Source organism: Lagopus muta, chromosome 2 (genome assembly GCF_023343835.1).
Source record: "Lagopus muta isolate bLagMut1 chromosome 2, bLagMut1 primary, whole genome shotgun sequence".
Classification (NCBI taxonomy): domain Eukaryota; kingdom Metazoa; phylum Chordata; class Aves; order Galliformes; family Phasianidae; genus Lagopus; species Lagopus muta.
Window position 1 is genome coordinate 98899800 of NC_064434.1, and position 17098 is coordinate 98916897.

The 17098-nt window shown below is 35.0% G+C and overlaps 1 protein-coding gene across 22 annotated transcripts in view; it reads left to right on the forward strand.

Moving 5' to 3' along the window:
* NRXN1 (neurexin 1) overlaps positions 1–17098 on the forward strand; it is a 633554-nt gene that overhangs the window by 72172 nt on the left and 544284 nt on the right. For 15 of the 22 annotated variants that reach the window (XM_048936787.1, XM_048936790.1, XM_048936796.1 and 12 more), the window contains one exon: positions 541–570. The exons of 5 other annotated variants lie outside the window; for them this stretch is intronic. In XM_048936787.1, coding sequence (XP_048792744.1) covers positions 541–570 — 30 coding nt within the window. Of the gene's footprint in view, positions 1–540; positions 571–752; positions 1070–17098 lie in introns of those variants that run through there. 2 more of the 22 variants (XM_048936817.1, XM_048936816.1) reach the window with 2 other exon arrangements.

Below are 17098 nucleotides of genomic sequence, written 5' to 3' on the forward strand. Positions count from 1 at the left end.
TGTATTCATTCTACTCTCACATTTCACACAAATAAGGAGACATCCCTTGCATTATCATTTCAATGTGATAAATAAATTTTGTTTTAATTACCTGAAATGCTCATTTTTTATGAGGGGAAAAAGACCAGACCCAGCCCATTTTTCAGGTTTACACTTTCCAGGTTTTTAACCTTTTGTAAGTTGAGGATGGGAAGCCCTCCTCCCAGCAAAGTATTCAAAGCAATATCATGAAAATACAATAAAGACAGATTATTAAAGGATTTGGTTGGATCTGGAAGCATTCTAGTATTTTCTGCCATCCCAACTATTGCACAGAAGAAATACACAACAAAACAGTACCCAGTGTTTGAATTGCAGTTCTATTTCTCATAGCCCAAAGCATTCCAACCAGTGGCTGAAAAATGCTCTTTGATTTCTGTCTGTGGTACAGACATCTCATAGGAAACAGATGCCTGTCACAAAACATTTTTGTCACTGTGACAACACCACCTTCCCATGCTCCCTTGTTCATTGCTGACTGTGCTCTTGTTTCCCTTCAAGGTCTGGCGCACCTGATGATGGGCGACCAAGGTATGGGCTCTGTTCCTTTTCCACTCTGCTTTCATTGTTTCTTCTTGTTCTGTAGCTGCTTTAAATCCATCACTGCAAACGATGGGCAAATGCTTGAAAGCTGTCTTTGGCTGCAAATAAACACATGGTTTTAGTCACATCTTTCCTTATTTCATTTTTTTTTCTTTTGTTTGCTCTGTAAGCTTTTGTCCTTCCTGCCTCCTGAACTCCCCCTCTCGCAATATGATAACTGAAAAGAGGTGAGAGAAATAAGAAGGTGTTTAAGAAAATGTCATGTATTTATCCGAAAATACAATAACGGGTGATTCTATAAAAGATAAATGAATCGCAAGAGCGCTCTTCGGAGTTCCTGGGAGAAGATACTGAGCTTGTCACACTGTACGCCTTGAAGAGTGCATTTACCTTAATGCATGGCTGAGTGGAATTTGCAGAAAGCACCTGCTCCTGGCTTCTGGAATGCTGAGAGTACAATTTTTGCCACCTAAAGAAATCAGTGGCTTTTCTTCTCCTAACTCATTGTTCCCTGTTACTTTTCTGTCACTTTTTCTTATCTAAGCATGGGTTATTTCTGTGTTTCGCTGCATGTACATGACTGGAAAAAAAAATAAACTAAATCTGTAATATGACATTGATTGCATCTCCATTTGTCTTCAGACCTTAAACTTTGTCCCTTTTCATGTTTAAATATTAGTGCATTTACATATAACTCACGACTCTTACTGTTGTTTCTCTCCTCTTCTTATTCTCTTTTTGTCTGGAAATGCTTTCTTCATGGAACCATTTCACCAAATCCATAGGTAAAAGTAAAGGTATTACATGATTTTCTTTATTTTTTAATGCCATCAGTATACTTTATTGTATGTCTAAGTAATGCAAATAAATGTAAATCTTTTTGCACTGAGGTAGGTATATTTTAAGTAAATATTTCATGGATGTTGAGGTAAGGAGAAGTATCTAAAGGATAAGCTGTTGTTTTTAACGGTTGCCTCCTGGTTTTGCGAGAGATGTAACATGTGGCAGTGATAAAGGAGGCTACAGTTATAGAAAGCATTCAGAATGAAATGACAACCATGTTTTGAGGTATGCATTTTTCTGTTCTCAAAGAATTGTAGTTTAAACCACCAGGAACAGGAAAAAAAAGAACAACAAAAAACCCCACATAATGTTGTTCAAGAGAAATTATCTGGAGATAATCTGTCCAGGGCCCGTACACAGCTCCATGTAAGTTTTAAATCCCAACTGACTTCAGCAAGTCTCTGCTATCAGGTGGTCACTTTTGCCCTGAGATTTTTCTTGTAAGTTAATAACTTTGATTGTATCTGAGACAAGAATTGGAGAAAGGAACAGTGAAAAATGAACGTCAAAGTGAAGTGTGGGTTTTATTTCAGATTTTGTTACTCAGTTTTATTTTTTGATGTGAACAATGGCAGCTATATTTACTTCCTTATTTCTGCAGGGAACATGTGAAGTAGGGTCAAGATTTTTTCCTGTATAATCAAACACCATGTTTTGCTATGAGGATACGCACAGACATCATGTCCATGCATTCTTATGATAAGAAGTTGGTTTTTTAATGTATGTAAATCTGTGTTATAGAGTAATGATATAGTTCTGTTTATCCTAAGTCCGTGTCAGGGTGTGCCAACTCTTGGTAACTATCAGAAAGCCAATTTGTGTCATAGTACTTCGCTAACTATTCAAACTAGAAACAAACTTCAATGTATCTTACTGTCTTGTCTGATGTAGTGTTTCCAAACCTAGAAAGTACATGTGATGCAAAGCCTGTAGTTGCAGTCCTGTAGTGTCTCCTTCCTCATATCAGACTTTCTGGAGAGACTACTTACCTAGCTATCGCCAGCAAAATATTAAAGGGTTATGAGTGTTCTGAACACGTAAATCTTCTTGCTTAGGAAGTTTTAAGCAAGTAAACTAAAACCTGGTTTATTTATTTCTTACAGGATTGTTTTGTTTCTTCCTTGGTTGATCTTTTTTGCGTTTTTCTTAACAGTACCTTGTACAAATGACTTCCTTATTCCTTATTATGAATACTTCATTACATAATGATAGATATTTTTTACCTTAAGTTACCTTAAAGTGACATTTTGTAGCAACCAAATCTTGACATTTTTGATCATTTTTGTTATTATTAAGGATTATTTTTTCTAGCTTACTCTATACACAGAATAATATATATGCATCAGTGAAGGGTTTTTTTGTTGTTGTTATTTAAAAGGACGAAAGCATGTAAATATGAATAAATGATTAACAGTTGATATAGAAAGCAGATTTTAGAAAAAAATATCATGCAATGGTTGGGCATTTTTTATTTTTATTTTTTAAAGGCTTAACAGTTATATTCACAAAAAATGACATTGGTTATACTAGCTACATTTAATGTGTAACAATGTACTACATGACATAAACACCAGTCACCTATCATCAAATCAGTCTACTACATTTTTCTTTTCACATTTACTATTTTTACTAAATTTTTCCTTTTTTGTGCTATGTTTTGATAACCGCAGTGCTTCCTCTTTGCATATAGTAGCGTATATCTGTTCAAAGGAATGGAAAGGATTTACGTGTATACAAAATACACTTGCCTGTAACTGAAAATATGTCAGTATTGGACCATGTCATCAACCATTATTGACTACGTTAAAGCTACATTATCAAACATAGGAACTGAAAACAGCTGTGATGCATATTTATAACATGTGAGAATATAAGTAGTAGGAGAGTGATGGAAAGATGAGACAAAAGTGAAGCTTTGTGTTGGATTCATTCACACTAATTTCAGTCTTTCATTATAATTTGAATTCCTTTAGAGTTAGGTAACAAAAGTGATTTGGGGATTCAGAGTAATTACACCATGAATTTATCTTCAGCTGTAAACATAACCAATAAAAACATTAGGAAGTTTTAATATGTAATTTGCTCAGAAGTGTGTAAGTGGCTGAAGCACCACCTGTTTCTTTTCATAGGTGTTATGTGAGATTCTGGGGAAAAAACAGTATCAATGTCCCTACAAAATGAGATGCCTCAAAGACAGGACAGTGACAGGCCAGAGTCTTACTGTAGACAGAGGAGAGAGAGGTGAGGCAGCCTTTCCAAGTGGGCACACTGTACAAAATCCAGTAGCATCTCACTGGATGTACCTGCCGTTTGTCACTTAGCTGCATGTATAGCTTGAAATACTCCAGATAATTTCCTGACAGAGTTTTTATTGAAGCAGTGTCGATATTTACAAAGCTGTCACTGCCTCCTATAGAAAGGCAGAACAAAGTTGGGAAGATATCACCGTGTTTACAAATGTCTGTCAGCATTTGAGGTCATACATGCATGTGCAGAACCAGATGACACAAAGCAGAACATAAATCCCAGAGCTTTTGTAGCAGCCATTACTGCTTGAAAATGCTAAGCCTAATTTTATAAAGAAGCAGAGACTTTTAATTGTACTGGCATTCATTTATTTTCTGATAAACTTTCTGTCTCTTCAGAAGTACCAGGTTTTGTTGGTTTGTTTTCTGGAAATCTCCTACCTGTATATAACTATAGCAATAAGCATGCTGCAGCTGTGCTGGTAGAAAGACATGGGGAAAGCAAATCTTAAATGTGATGGTCGCTGTTAGAGTGATTGAATGTATTATTCAGAACACTTGTTTGATTTCAGAGAAAACAAATGCTTTGCCATCAGAAATTTTGTCTGCCTTCTCCATGCTGTGTAGGAGGTCTAATAGCACAGTCATTTTCACATATAGGTTGTACCTCATCAGAAGTTTAGTACCTCCCAGATTTTATGATGAATGGCAATGTAACTAAGATTACACAGCAACTAATGTAAAACACTCAATTGCTTCATTTCCATCCTATCCCTCCCCCTGATTCTTTTGTTTCTCTTCATTTTCTTTTGATGAGCAATAAAATGGTTTTATAATTCAGTTACTACAATATAGTGACATGTATTGCTTCCATTTTTCATTGCAATTCTCCTAAGCTTGTGCATATTTTTACCTATAGTTTAGTTCTGTACAAATATTCTACTTTTGACTATGTTTATTCTGTATCTAAACATCAAGCTCATATTTCTGTTCTATTTAGAAATAATATGCAGCTTTAAATCACATGTGAGTTACTCAGGTCCATAACAAGCTATGAAATGATACTTAGCATAGCAGTAATGGTTTTACTGAATGACTGATATTACAACTTAAAATTTATTGTGTTAGATTACAGGCTTATGATGTGTTGGTATTTGGTGTACTGCATGTAAATGCTTAAGACGGACCTCAGAATGTCAATATTTGTGTCAACCTCCTTGCCAAGAAAGAGTGAGTTTTGCATTTGCACAAAGAATCATACTGCATTTGTAAAAGCCAAGTGACTCCACTGGCTATCTATAACAATGGAATTTTATTGATTATCAGTTGTATAATTCAACTGACAACTGGAGGCAGTGGGAAATTACAATAATATAAATAAATATTTATACAATCATGAGCATTAAAATGATATGCTACAGGTAAGAAGTTGTTTGAGGACATGGTATCATGCATGTTTCATGCAATACAAACAGCACTTTATGTCAGTAACCTCCCTTATCAAATTATGGGGAATTGTCTGAATTTATGCAACCATATGTTCACCCTTTTTTGATTACTGTTTTCAAAGAACTAAGGCAGTTTTGGTCTCCTACACTCTCTGAAACTCCTGGGACTGCTGAGAAGCCAGTGCTCACCTGTTTTTGTCTGTGCTGCTCCAAAGTGGATCTGAGAGCCATGCATCCTTCACCCTTCCAAGGCCTGTCACCAATAGTCCAGAAGTCATGTAGAAGCCTTGGTATGGCACTGAGCTGTAGCATAGATTATTATTTTTCTTTAGGTGCCCTGTTGACATGGATTCAATTATATGTCTTCTTAAATGCTGCTGGCATTTTTGTTTTGGCTAGAGCAAAACATGAACTGAGGGCTTTCTTGACTCTCAGCACTTGTTCCCATCATAATATATTCCAGGTGAGCAGCTTATTTACATGACTCATAACTGGGATTGAATTGAGCTAATGTAAGCATTTTACTCGGAATGAGATTGCCAAGTTTGGGTAACAGAAATTGTATCAAAATGACATTCTATTATAAATATGAATAACCTACGTTTCTCTGCTCAATATCATAGCTGTTTCTTCTGATAACCAGCAAATTACTAATGTTTGAAAAGTTACCCTTAAATATAACTAAACATTTAGCAGGGCTCAGACAGACATTCTGAAAGTTTTGTGTAATCTACCAAGCGATCAGCAAAATAATTTTAAAAACGTTCTACGTAAAAATAACTTGAAATTTTCATAGTGAAAATTAGCTTTTGAAGGGAATTAAGGAACTTTAAACAAAAGTTTTTTTCAAAGCATTCCAAGGGGAAGTAATTAGGCATAATATCTGTTCTACAGTGACAATTTTTTTCTTAAGAGATCTGCTTAAATAGTGACTGGTCACAAAAACATTGTGATTCAGTTCTCGTTTGTAATGCATGCACCTATGCCTGTACCTATATGAGCTAACAGATATTTATATTATCTTTACATTTTGATGGTTAATCTCTTCAAACTCAATATCATAATAATCTATACTTTAAATGTTTTAATCAGAAGGGTAAATATTTATGTATGTAGAAGTTGTGATGCATTAAAACAGACAAGTGATTTCCACTTCAGTGAATGATACCTAGCAAGCCTTGAATCTGATGTGTGGAGTGGCAGATTCACCTTTATGTTGAGATGTGGTTAATTTATGTTCCATAAAGAGAAAAATGCAGCAGAAAGTGACTGTTGAAGATGTTTTTTGCCTGATGTATGTGGCTCTGAAGAGATAATCATCACTAAAAGTCCAGATTGTGTCTTGAGGCATATATGCTCCAAATTGTATCTCAGATAGCTGATTCATGACCAGCAGTATGAATAAGGATTGTAAGGACCTGCTGTAGATGTCAAGAAAACTATATGAAGAAAGGCCCAAACCATGCCCAGCACTTTTCCATGACCAAAATAAAGCATTTTCTATATTGCCATATTCTGAAGCATTCTGATATCGCTCAAAATGAGCAAGTACCATATGTATACATATATATATGCCATAAGTCTCTTATATATTTAGAGGAAATAAATAAATATAGCACTGCAATGTTAAAAAATGTTTTCTTTGCAAAAGATTAGATCTTTACTTGTTCAGAACACATAGTAGTATATAATGGTACATATTTTAAACTTTGGCTTCTTCAACACTGGACTCCATTTATAAGCATAGATTTCAACAGAAGATGGGTGTGCTGACAAAGAATCTTAATATCAAAGCTCTTTCAAGATGAAAGATTTCAGGCCAAAAAGTAGGTGGGCATTTACTGACGATAGCAAGCAGCAGATCTGTCACTCTGTAGGGTTAAAAGAATATTTTTGAGCAGGTAAGCAAGGAAGAAATTGGAAAAGCAGGCATTTCTTGCTAAAGCAAGCATTTCTTTGTTGTTATATATATATGTATGCTTTCATTTATGCACTCTGAAGAACAAGAATTAAGAGCTGAGGCAGTCTATATGCTTTCAGTAAAGTTCTTTATGACTTTCATATGAATTTCAAATGCATTTTCTATGAAATAGAGATTTTAGAGTCATGTTCCTTGGATATTTGGTAGCATATTCTGGAGCTTCCTCCTTTCCTCATTCTCTGAATATCTGATACCATTATGGAATCAAATGCATCTTCAGAGTGACACTAAGGATTGCAACTTTATTCTAGGTTGTACTGCAGGAATAAATTCAATTCTTGGGACCTACAAATGGAAGCTGAACAAATCCAAACAGACTCCAGTTTCTACTATTTTAGTGAAAATCAAAAGTAATTTGAGATTGTACATCTCACCTATAGCAGAAATCTCTACTGAATTTAATTTGATCAGAATCACAGTGGAGTTCCACCAATTAAGAGCAAAGAGGCAAGAAACCTAAGGAGAATTTTCCAAAATATCTATTATTTCTTTACATCCAAACTTAATAAATTTGATGGAAAAACTATCACAATTTCTAAAGAAATGCAATTTATTGAATATGAAGAACCATTAAGAAAAACAACCTAAAATTATACTACTGTAACTGAGAATGTGGACTGTGCTCTCTAAATGCACATGATTATGTATTTCCACAAGGAATGATGCCTCACAAAGGAGTTGGAAAAAAAAAGATATTTAAATAGTCTTGTCAGAATTAATTGTTCTTGTAAAAGTAGAAGCTCAGTGTACAAAACTTTTAACCTATTCTTTACAATATTTCTCATTTCTATGGTCATAATAGTATGCCAGGCTACTTAGAAACATTAGAAAATCTGAGTTGTTCGATCTTCCTTAAAGTCTTTTAATTAATCAATATAATTTGCACTCTTATATCTCTTTCCTCATGTTCAAAACCTTCTGTAACCCTGCCATTCTTAATTGCTTGAAGGTAACTTTCTATCTTCACTTCAGGGACCACCCAGAGCAATTAAGTATCAGCAGAGCAGTAAAACTGTGCAGTGAACTGGGAAATTCAGAAGCACAAAGGAGGAAATTTTCACAGGAATTGAACCTGAACAATGGAATGTGGACTTTGCTACAAAGTTGCATATTTATTATTCTCTTAGTGGTTTTCATACATATCAAAATACCTGGTTTTCAGGCATAAGAGGAAGGGAAAGCAATTTAATCTTTACTGAATTCATTTACTTTGCTGAAAAAAAGCAGAATCATCTGTATTACTTGTTTGCTGTTGGCACCCTCACTAGTTTTCTGATAAGCACACAAGCATTTCCTGTAAAGCCTACTTTTGTAACTTTCTAATAGATTCCAGTGCACTGTGTTGCATGTTTAAATTAGAATTTGGCTCTTACGAAAGAGAAATAGCTGAACTGACTCACTAGCATCTTCTTTAAAGCTATTGAGGGGCAACCTCAGCTATTGGAATTGGGGTGGGGATGAGGGGTGAGGGCGACATAGTGGGGAGCGAATAAAATCAGCTGTGTCTAAGCCTTCTTGTCTGTCTTTGCATATTCTTTGGACAGAGAAGGGGCTACTGAGACTGCAAAATTTAGCAGTAAGTGTGTGTAAGCTAATTAGATTTTACTGGAATTGTTAGTATGTTTGGCTTCTGTTCTCCATTACAAGCTCTTGTTATCCAATTTTTAGTGCCGACGTAAAGAAAAGGATACTAAGTATTTTCTTGTGATCATTAATGTTCTGCTTCTAAACTGGTAGCTGAGAACCCTGAAACTTTGTGAGTCCACTTCTACCCTATAGTAACACCTTTCCAAGATTGAATATAACTTTTGTGGTTTTCTGCTTCGTTAACCCTAGGTGTCTGTAGTAGAGGGAATTTTATTTGTATTATGAAGGTGATGGATAAAACTGTTTTCCTTTTCAAAAGAAGGGTTTTGCAAACACTCTCATAATTATATGAGGAGCTGGTTCTTTTATTGTTTTCAGTTAATGGCTCTACTTAAGATATTGGTTTTGTGAGGCAATACTCTTACTAATTGCACAAGTCCTTATGGAAGAAAAAAAAAAAGTTGCCTTCCCTTGTTATAGGCATACCATCTTTAAAAGCTAGTTTTGCAAGCAAATGAGAAAACTTCCTTAAATGATAATTATGATTTTCTACTGTACCTGTGCAAAACAATGCACAACTTAGATTTAGAGGTTTCCACTATGAATGGATGCGTAATTTAAATGAGTGTAATATCATTTCCATTAATTCTGGTTACTGACCAGTTACTACTTAGTTTTCAACTTTAAAAGCATTATTTAGGAGTAGTTACATCAAACTGTAGCACTGGTAAATATTTCCATGACCACAAAGATGATATGGAGGATCACCAAATTCCTATCTGACTTCAGATTAATGTATGTACCTTACAGACTACTGTGGTATAGGTACTGAACAAGGTATATGTTTTCATTTCCCCTGGATACTTATGCAAGATGTAAATTTTGGAGCTACCTGAAGGTGCTTACATCATTATCCTTCAAACACAACTACACCTGTCTCAATCATGAACTGATTTCTTGGGGTCCTTAGCAGTATTTTCAGCCCTACAGTGGTCTGTAATAAGTTATTCAAATTGGGATCCTGTTTGTCTTTGTAACTGCATGAGATTTAGGAGAAATTTTTGAGCTCAGCAGATTAAAATCATGTGACAGTATCTGAGTGCAGGATTGGAACAATGAAGTTAAATTTGGAAATGAATAACTGAATACTGTGCAACATATTTATCTCACGTATATCCATATATTGCATTTAAGGCTGAGAAAAGACAAATGACAAGCCTACAAGTGTTGGCATAGAGCCTCCTGAGCCCCTGTGTTAGTCTACTGCTACATATCTTTCAGAGCAAAGAAATGAGTGGCCTAGGCTACTGTGAAGAAATATTTTTGTATTCCTACTGAAAATATTGAGAAGTGTCACATACATAGAGTAAAATGCTAACTCTGAAGGACAGATCCTTCTACAATTCTTAATAACATATACATGTTTAACGGACACGTCTGTATGCATTCATGACATATGTGCATACTCAGATAAATAATGGTGCTCTGAAACCATTCAATTCTGCTATGGTTCATAAATTATTTTTCAGAAATGCCTCAAAATCAAGTATTGTATAATGAAAAGATGTAATAAAAATGTCTGCCATGTTGGCATCCTTAAACCCCTATTGTGTCATTTACTTTTTTCTTTCAGGAAAATGCATGCATTTTCTTTTTATTCATTGTTCTAAAATTGGTAGGAGACTTATACTTGGTATGATTTCTGAAATGCATGGTCCTGTTATGAAACAGGTTTTCAGAAGTTCTCCTTTTATTGAGCTGTTACGAAAGTGTAACATTAACGCACATTAATATTTTCCTTTTCAGAACACCTATAAGATTTGTATATGTATCCCTGAATAAGTACATATAACTAAGAGAAGTGTACACATATCTAGGTCATGCTAATTACCTATCTTGGGAGGCAACAATGTGCCTTTACTTCTCTACCTAGTTGGCATACTCTTGAGACCCAAGTCAGAAGAGCAGGCTTTAGAAAGACTAAAAATATATTTTTCCTAGGATCTTAGTCACTAAAGTACTTAAAGAGGAGGTCTCTCATGTTGACAGCCTGTAATTTGTATAATGCAGGAAATGAGACTAGATAATAATAAAAAAACCCTCCTGGCCTTGAAGCCTATGAATCACACATAATGTAGAAATTACTGTGGTAACATAAGAAAATCGTTAGACTTTAAAAACAGTGGACTCAGTTTTATTTCACCAGGAATAATTTTATCATGTTTCTTGTATAGATGGAATTATACATCAAACCAAAAACACCAAAGTAAAACATAACACTCTTTGTGGACTAACTGGAGCAAACATTCAAAGCATTCCCTTAAGTCAGAGCCTAAAATGAAAACTGAATCATCTTCATAGAAAAGCCTCCGAAGTGGATGAAAGTGTGCATCAAAAGGGGATCAGTCTTTCTCAAAGTTCTGCCTAGCTCTTCCACAAAGAAATTCAACATTTTGTTGTGGTCATGTGTTTTCAGTACTTTAAATTGAATGCGACAGGTGAACAACCTATATTTCAGGAATGTAGTGGCATTCAATGCTTTTACTTTATTAACATATTTACCATAGTGAATCAGTGCTCATCAGTGCCATAGCAGCAAAAGTAGAGTTGTTAATTCCTGCTCTATGATAAAGGAAGAAATGCCTATTCAAAGCTGTTTAATTCCATGAGGAATGGAAGTTGTGATCCAAGCCAGAAAATTTTACAAAGCAGAGGCTAACGCAGTCCATAGAATGCTCTGAGTTAGGCAGAAATAAGATGCCAACTTCTAGCATCCAGGGATTTAATTTAAACACTGAACCTGGTGTTCTAATATTTAATTTCTCTTTGAACCTTGTAATACAAACATGTATTCACTGTGAGTTAAGTAGTTTTCTTTAGTTCCAGCATGCTCATACAAAGTGAGAGAATGGAATCACAGTCTGTTTCAGTGAAGGACTTATTATTCTTTATCAGAATTACATTTATTTTTGAAGACTTCAAATACTTCACTAACTCTCAGTTTTACTCTAGCTAAAATTCAAGAAGGCAAGTGGGAATTTGCAGTTTCTCCATGAACATATGAAAAAAAAAAAAAAGATTTCATTAAGTAAGTGAAGTTAGAATAGTTCCAGCCTAAACATTGCTTTGATAGTTTGTTGTCCATCAGAGAGAAGGAATGCCAATTGCTAAGATGCATCTTATCCCCCTCATTTCTGTTGCTCATTTTTACACTTTGTAGATCAGCAGACATTGAGGTTTAAACATCCTGTTATTGATTGATAATTTATTAATATAACGAATGAAATATATGTACAGACAGCTGACTAAGTGCCACTGGGAAGAATACAGGAACGTATTGTATGGGAACTGTTGAGTCATGGCCTGAACCACTCATTGAGCACCTGGGGAAAGGACCCAGTCAGCCCTGGGAGCACAGGTGAAGGCAATTCAGCTGTGATTGGAAGGGGTGGAGCCTGGCTGCACCTCTTTTAGATCTCATTTAAGGGTTGACTGCCACTGGAGAAGGTTTTCTTCCTGGAGATCCTTTATAAATGTAATTTCTTTTTTAGAAAAACCATAGACAATGCAAAATAAGACATTTGGATTGCTTGGGGGGGGGGGGGGGGTGTTACTTTAAAAACAAAAAAACAACAAAAAAAACCCCACTATATATCTGAATGTTTAGACAGCATTTAATTTGTACCACTGTCACCTAGATAAGCAAATTTGAAATACTTGCTATATAGTTTGTCCTGTCTTGCGTTATGGTAAGTGTGCTAACTTCAGATAATCTGCTGAGCAGATTCCTACTTGGGTTCAATCCTTTCTTGCTTGTGGTATCTGTTATTTTTCAGGTAATTAATCTAGAGGGATTGTTTGAGAATTGTGTATATGAAATGTCACTAAAGAAATACTATCATGTTTTTTGAAAGCTGAAATAGAGAAATTGGCGATAGAATAAAACCGAACTACAACCACACTGGCAACTATCATTCTATATAATTTAAATTGGCTGGTAATATTAATAGTAAATAAGTATACGGGAAAAAAGTCCATTTTGTTTTATTTGCAACGTGTTGTATGTATAAAATGCATAATATATATGTTTATTTCATCTTGTAAGGCCTCATTTTATTCGGTTTTTGTTTGGGAGAATGAATGTATCATTTTGCTAAGCTCTGCCACGTTCATGGTTGCAGAATATCTGTCATTGCGCTGAGGGACAATGAGACCTAAATGGCAGTTAAAGCATGATGTTTGTGTACCTTTAAGTATATTTTTCCGTGGTTGTCTTGCCTGTTGTGAATCTACTGACAGTTTCAGCAGGTGTTTGTGTATCAATGAGGAGTGGTCTTGACTGCTGATATTGCTGTTCTCATGGTTAATGCTGAAGAAATGTTTTTCTGCGCTCCAGAATTGCTATGCCTTTTATTCAGTAGCAAGATTCCATATTTTTAAGAGCTCTGAATGGAGCCCCTTGGACTGCTTCGGTATTCGAGCTTGTAGTAATTTTGATAGTATGTAGGCATTCAGGAAAAAGCCAAATGCACAGCAGTGTCAGTCAATGTGGTTTTGGAAAAGAATTTTATCAGTAAGGTAACACAAGAGAACAAAAGAAGGGAAAACTCTGAATGCTGTTTTCTTTAGTTATACTTGGAAGACTTTTCCTCCTGCCTTGTTTTGTTCATTTTTTTTTTTGTCAACAACTGGAGTATTGAACAAGATTTCTCTGGACCAAGAACAAAGCCACTGCTTGTGTAGAGATGATAGACAAAATATTAATTGGATTTGGAGGGATAGTTAATTATTGTGCACTGAAGGTCTGCAATTTTCCTATGATCAAGACAACAGTGTGAATACAGATGAAGTGTTCTTTGATTGTTGTCCTGAGTAAAAAAACAAGCCAAAACACAAAACAACCTAGAATGTGAAAAGGGTGAGTAAGGCTCTTTACTTAACAGATCTTTCATTCTTCCATTTTCTGAAGGGCAGAGTTTTTCATTGTTATGTGATAGTATTTTTTTTTTTTTTTTTTTTTTTGTGAAGTGCTTTGTTGATTAAATGCCTGTGGCACTGTGAGATGCTTCAGCTGTGAGAGGACAAGAAACTTTGGCGCAAGTTAGTAAGGGGAACTCTTCCTGTTCAAAATTTTACACCAAAAAGCTACTGCCTTCCCACAGTTAAGAAAAAGTTATGGCAGATGCAGCAACAGCTTTAAAACATAGCTATTTTCTGCAAATTATTTTCTGATAGAACTGACTGTTCTAATGCAATTAGGGCCAGACATATATTTAATAAAGCTGTTCATCCATCCACTTGATTATTTATATTACAGTTGTCTGAAATGGGATAAGAAATTCACGACTAGTGGGAAGTGAGGAGAGCTGTCTTACAGGAGTGTGCAAAACCCAAACCTGATAATCCTTCAGTATCTGAAGATCCTAGCTTGGCTTGAGATTGCAAAGAAAACTGTTAGGGAGACCTTGCAGACTTGTTTAGTGCAAGCTACTTACTTATTCATTTAATCTTTTAAAAGAAGAACTCCATTTATTCTGTCACTTTTGATGTATGATCAAAAGAGTTCAACAATGCTGTATATTTTAATTCTGATGCTTTCATATCTTCGATTTTCATAATTGATTTGATAACAAAATTACTTAAGTTCATGACAACTTTATTTTTTGAGAAAAGAAAGCTGTTTTGAGGCATCCTCCTCCACTCATTGCTGTAACTTAATCCTGAAATATCTAAAAGTAATATTACATATTTAGGTTATAGATTTGATCATCCCCAGTACACAATAGGATCTTTTCAAATATAATGATATAAGCAGATGCACGTGCTATAACGATATTTTGCAGTAGGTCCTTATCAAGACAGAAAGACAACGAAGACAAAAACCCAAAGCCTTCAAGTGCTATGCAGGTGTCTGTTTTATTTGCCTAACAAGTGCTTTGCCGTAGGTCCATTGGCAAAGCTAAGTATCAGTGTCCTTATGCCAGCCAGGACTTGATAGTAACAGAAAAGAAATCAGTATAAGAGAAGACTTACTTTATCTGCCTCTGCAGTTGATGGTATAAAAGGGATGAGGTTTAGACTTGCTCACTTCAACCAGATCTTCTGTCTGTCTCGTCCAAAATTTTCATAAAGTTTTATATAGCCTATCCTTAAATAAAGGGAATTAATCTAAATAAGTTCTGGCTCTCCAAAATGTAATGTAATATGCAATTGTATAGCTACCTTCATACTTTCAGAAAGCTAACTCATGGTATTAGGTTTCTGGTTAGTTCTGTATACTTACACCTAAAGAACAGTATTATAAGCTTAAAAAACTGATGGGGAAAAAATGTTTCAAATCTCAGTATGCTCATACTGGTGGAAGAGAACTGAATGGAGAAGAAAAAGAGAATAGGTAGAGCGTGAGTTAGAATACTCAAGCATTTATATTCCCCCTAAGTCAAGGTGTTATATTTTCATATGCAAACATGGGGAATGCTTAAAAAAAACCCTTATTTTTTAAAATCTAAAAATGGTATGAGGAATTGATGTATATGTGCGTGCACAGATATTCTTTCATGCATTGAAATGTCTGCTAATCTGAAACAGAAGTAGTTCTGTTACAGAACTACTTTTGTATAAATCCAGGAGCAATGGGTATATGAAGTGACTCTTGAGCACAGTGCAGCATGCTGAATGTGTTTAAAATTTATCAGCAAGCTCTCTTTAGTTATCAAGCTGGAGAGCAGTTATCCTATTCATTATTGACACCTCCCAGAATTCTTTCAATGGTTTTGTGCAAATAGCTTGTCAGCCTTTTGGCAAATAGGAGTGATTTTCAGTAACGTTTTTGAGATACTTCAAATTGAATTATACAACCAGAGGCAGTCAATCATTCTTACTATTAATTTTACAGGAAAAAAAATCCTTTAGTAGTGAAGACTAACTTTGCAATGAGACATAAGCATTGCAAAGCTAATAGAGATTTATCTAACCTAACTACTAGATAGATTGTGCCAAACAAAATTTACAGTATTTAGCTTAGTATGCAGTGTTGTTCTACAATAAATGTAGAAATATTAAGTGCTTTTGGGTGCTAAGAGAATTTTAGTACTGGAAAATTCTGTCTATCAAGTAGTGGATGAGCTGGATTCCAGGGGTGCCCAGCCTTTTGGCTTGTCTGGGCTGCATTGAATGAACAGGATTTATCTTGGGCCGTATATAAAATAAATATTATAATCCACATATGTAAGCAACAATTTTTTTTATTATCTAATATATTTACTGAAACATAAAAAGAGAGTAACAAAAGCGTAAAACTAGCAGGTTAGACACATGGGACTCTAAACTGTGGCTGTTACAACCCAGGTTATAAATTTGCAAAGATTTGAACGCAATGTCACCAAGACGGCACAGCATTTGGCAGTCCTGAGTGTGTATGGATAAGTTCTAGATTTTATTTCTTCTCTTTCAATTCAAATCTGTTAAAATATTTTATTTCCAAGTAGCTTTAAAAAAGTGCCTATAATTTTAATGGTGTTCAGTTATGGACTGTTAACCTGAATTTCAGTAACTGTTTGTATATGAGATTATGATTTGATCAGTGTATGAATAGCATATGAAGTATTAGGACTTTGATCTCTCTTTACTCATCTACCGAAGGTCTGGAAAGAATTCCTTAAAAGATAAAGATTGCAGGAATATATGAAATATTTATATGTTGGCTATCACCAAACCTGGAAATTATGCTGTGCTGCAGCGTGAACCCTTACTTGAGTAAAAGCAGAGTCATTGCCTTGCAACAGGTTGATCTGCAGCAGATAGCAAAACAGCCAGAGGGACTGCATGGTCTTGCATTCGCATTCTTTTATTTAACTTAGGCATGTTCAGAAAAGATTTTGATGAGCATAGAACGTGGGGTGTAAAATTACTTCCAGAACTCAGAAGTTCTGAACATATCTGCTATTATGAAAGTCAATGAAAGTGTGAAAATTGAAGTTGGCGGGGTAGGGTGCAATACTTTTAGTCTGGCATATCATACTGTAAAGCCTGAAGCTTTGATTTAAATGTCAAATGTAGACTAGTGGAGAAAGGGGAGCTTCTAGAATTACAGATCAGTGAGTAACGACATAATGATACTTTCCTGAAGAAAAATCATATTAGTAATTAATTTGGATTGAGGAAAAATGCCTTAAAATCCATTGAGGGTTTCTATATGGATTATCTTATTAAATGGCAATTTGTAACTTCTTAAAATACTGTGTGTCCACTTCTTATCAGTCTGTTTATATCATCTAGTTGTCAGTGGTTTTAGATAACAAGGTGTGAGCTGCTGGTTGATAACTGATTCTATTTTGCTAGTTGCTATATACTGAAATAGGGACTAAAGACAAAGTATTGTTTTCAGCATTTTACTTCTTTTGAATCTTCTG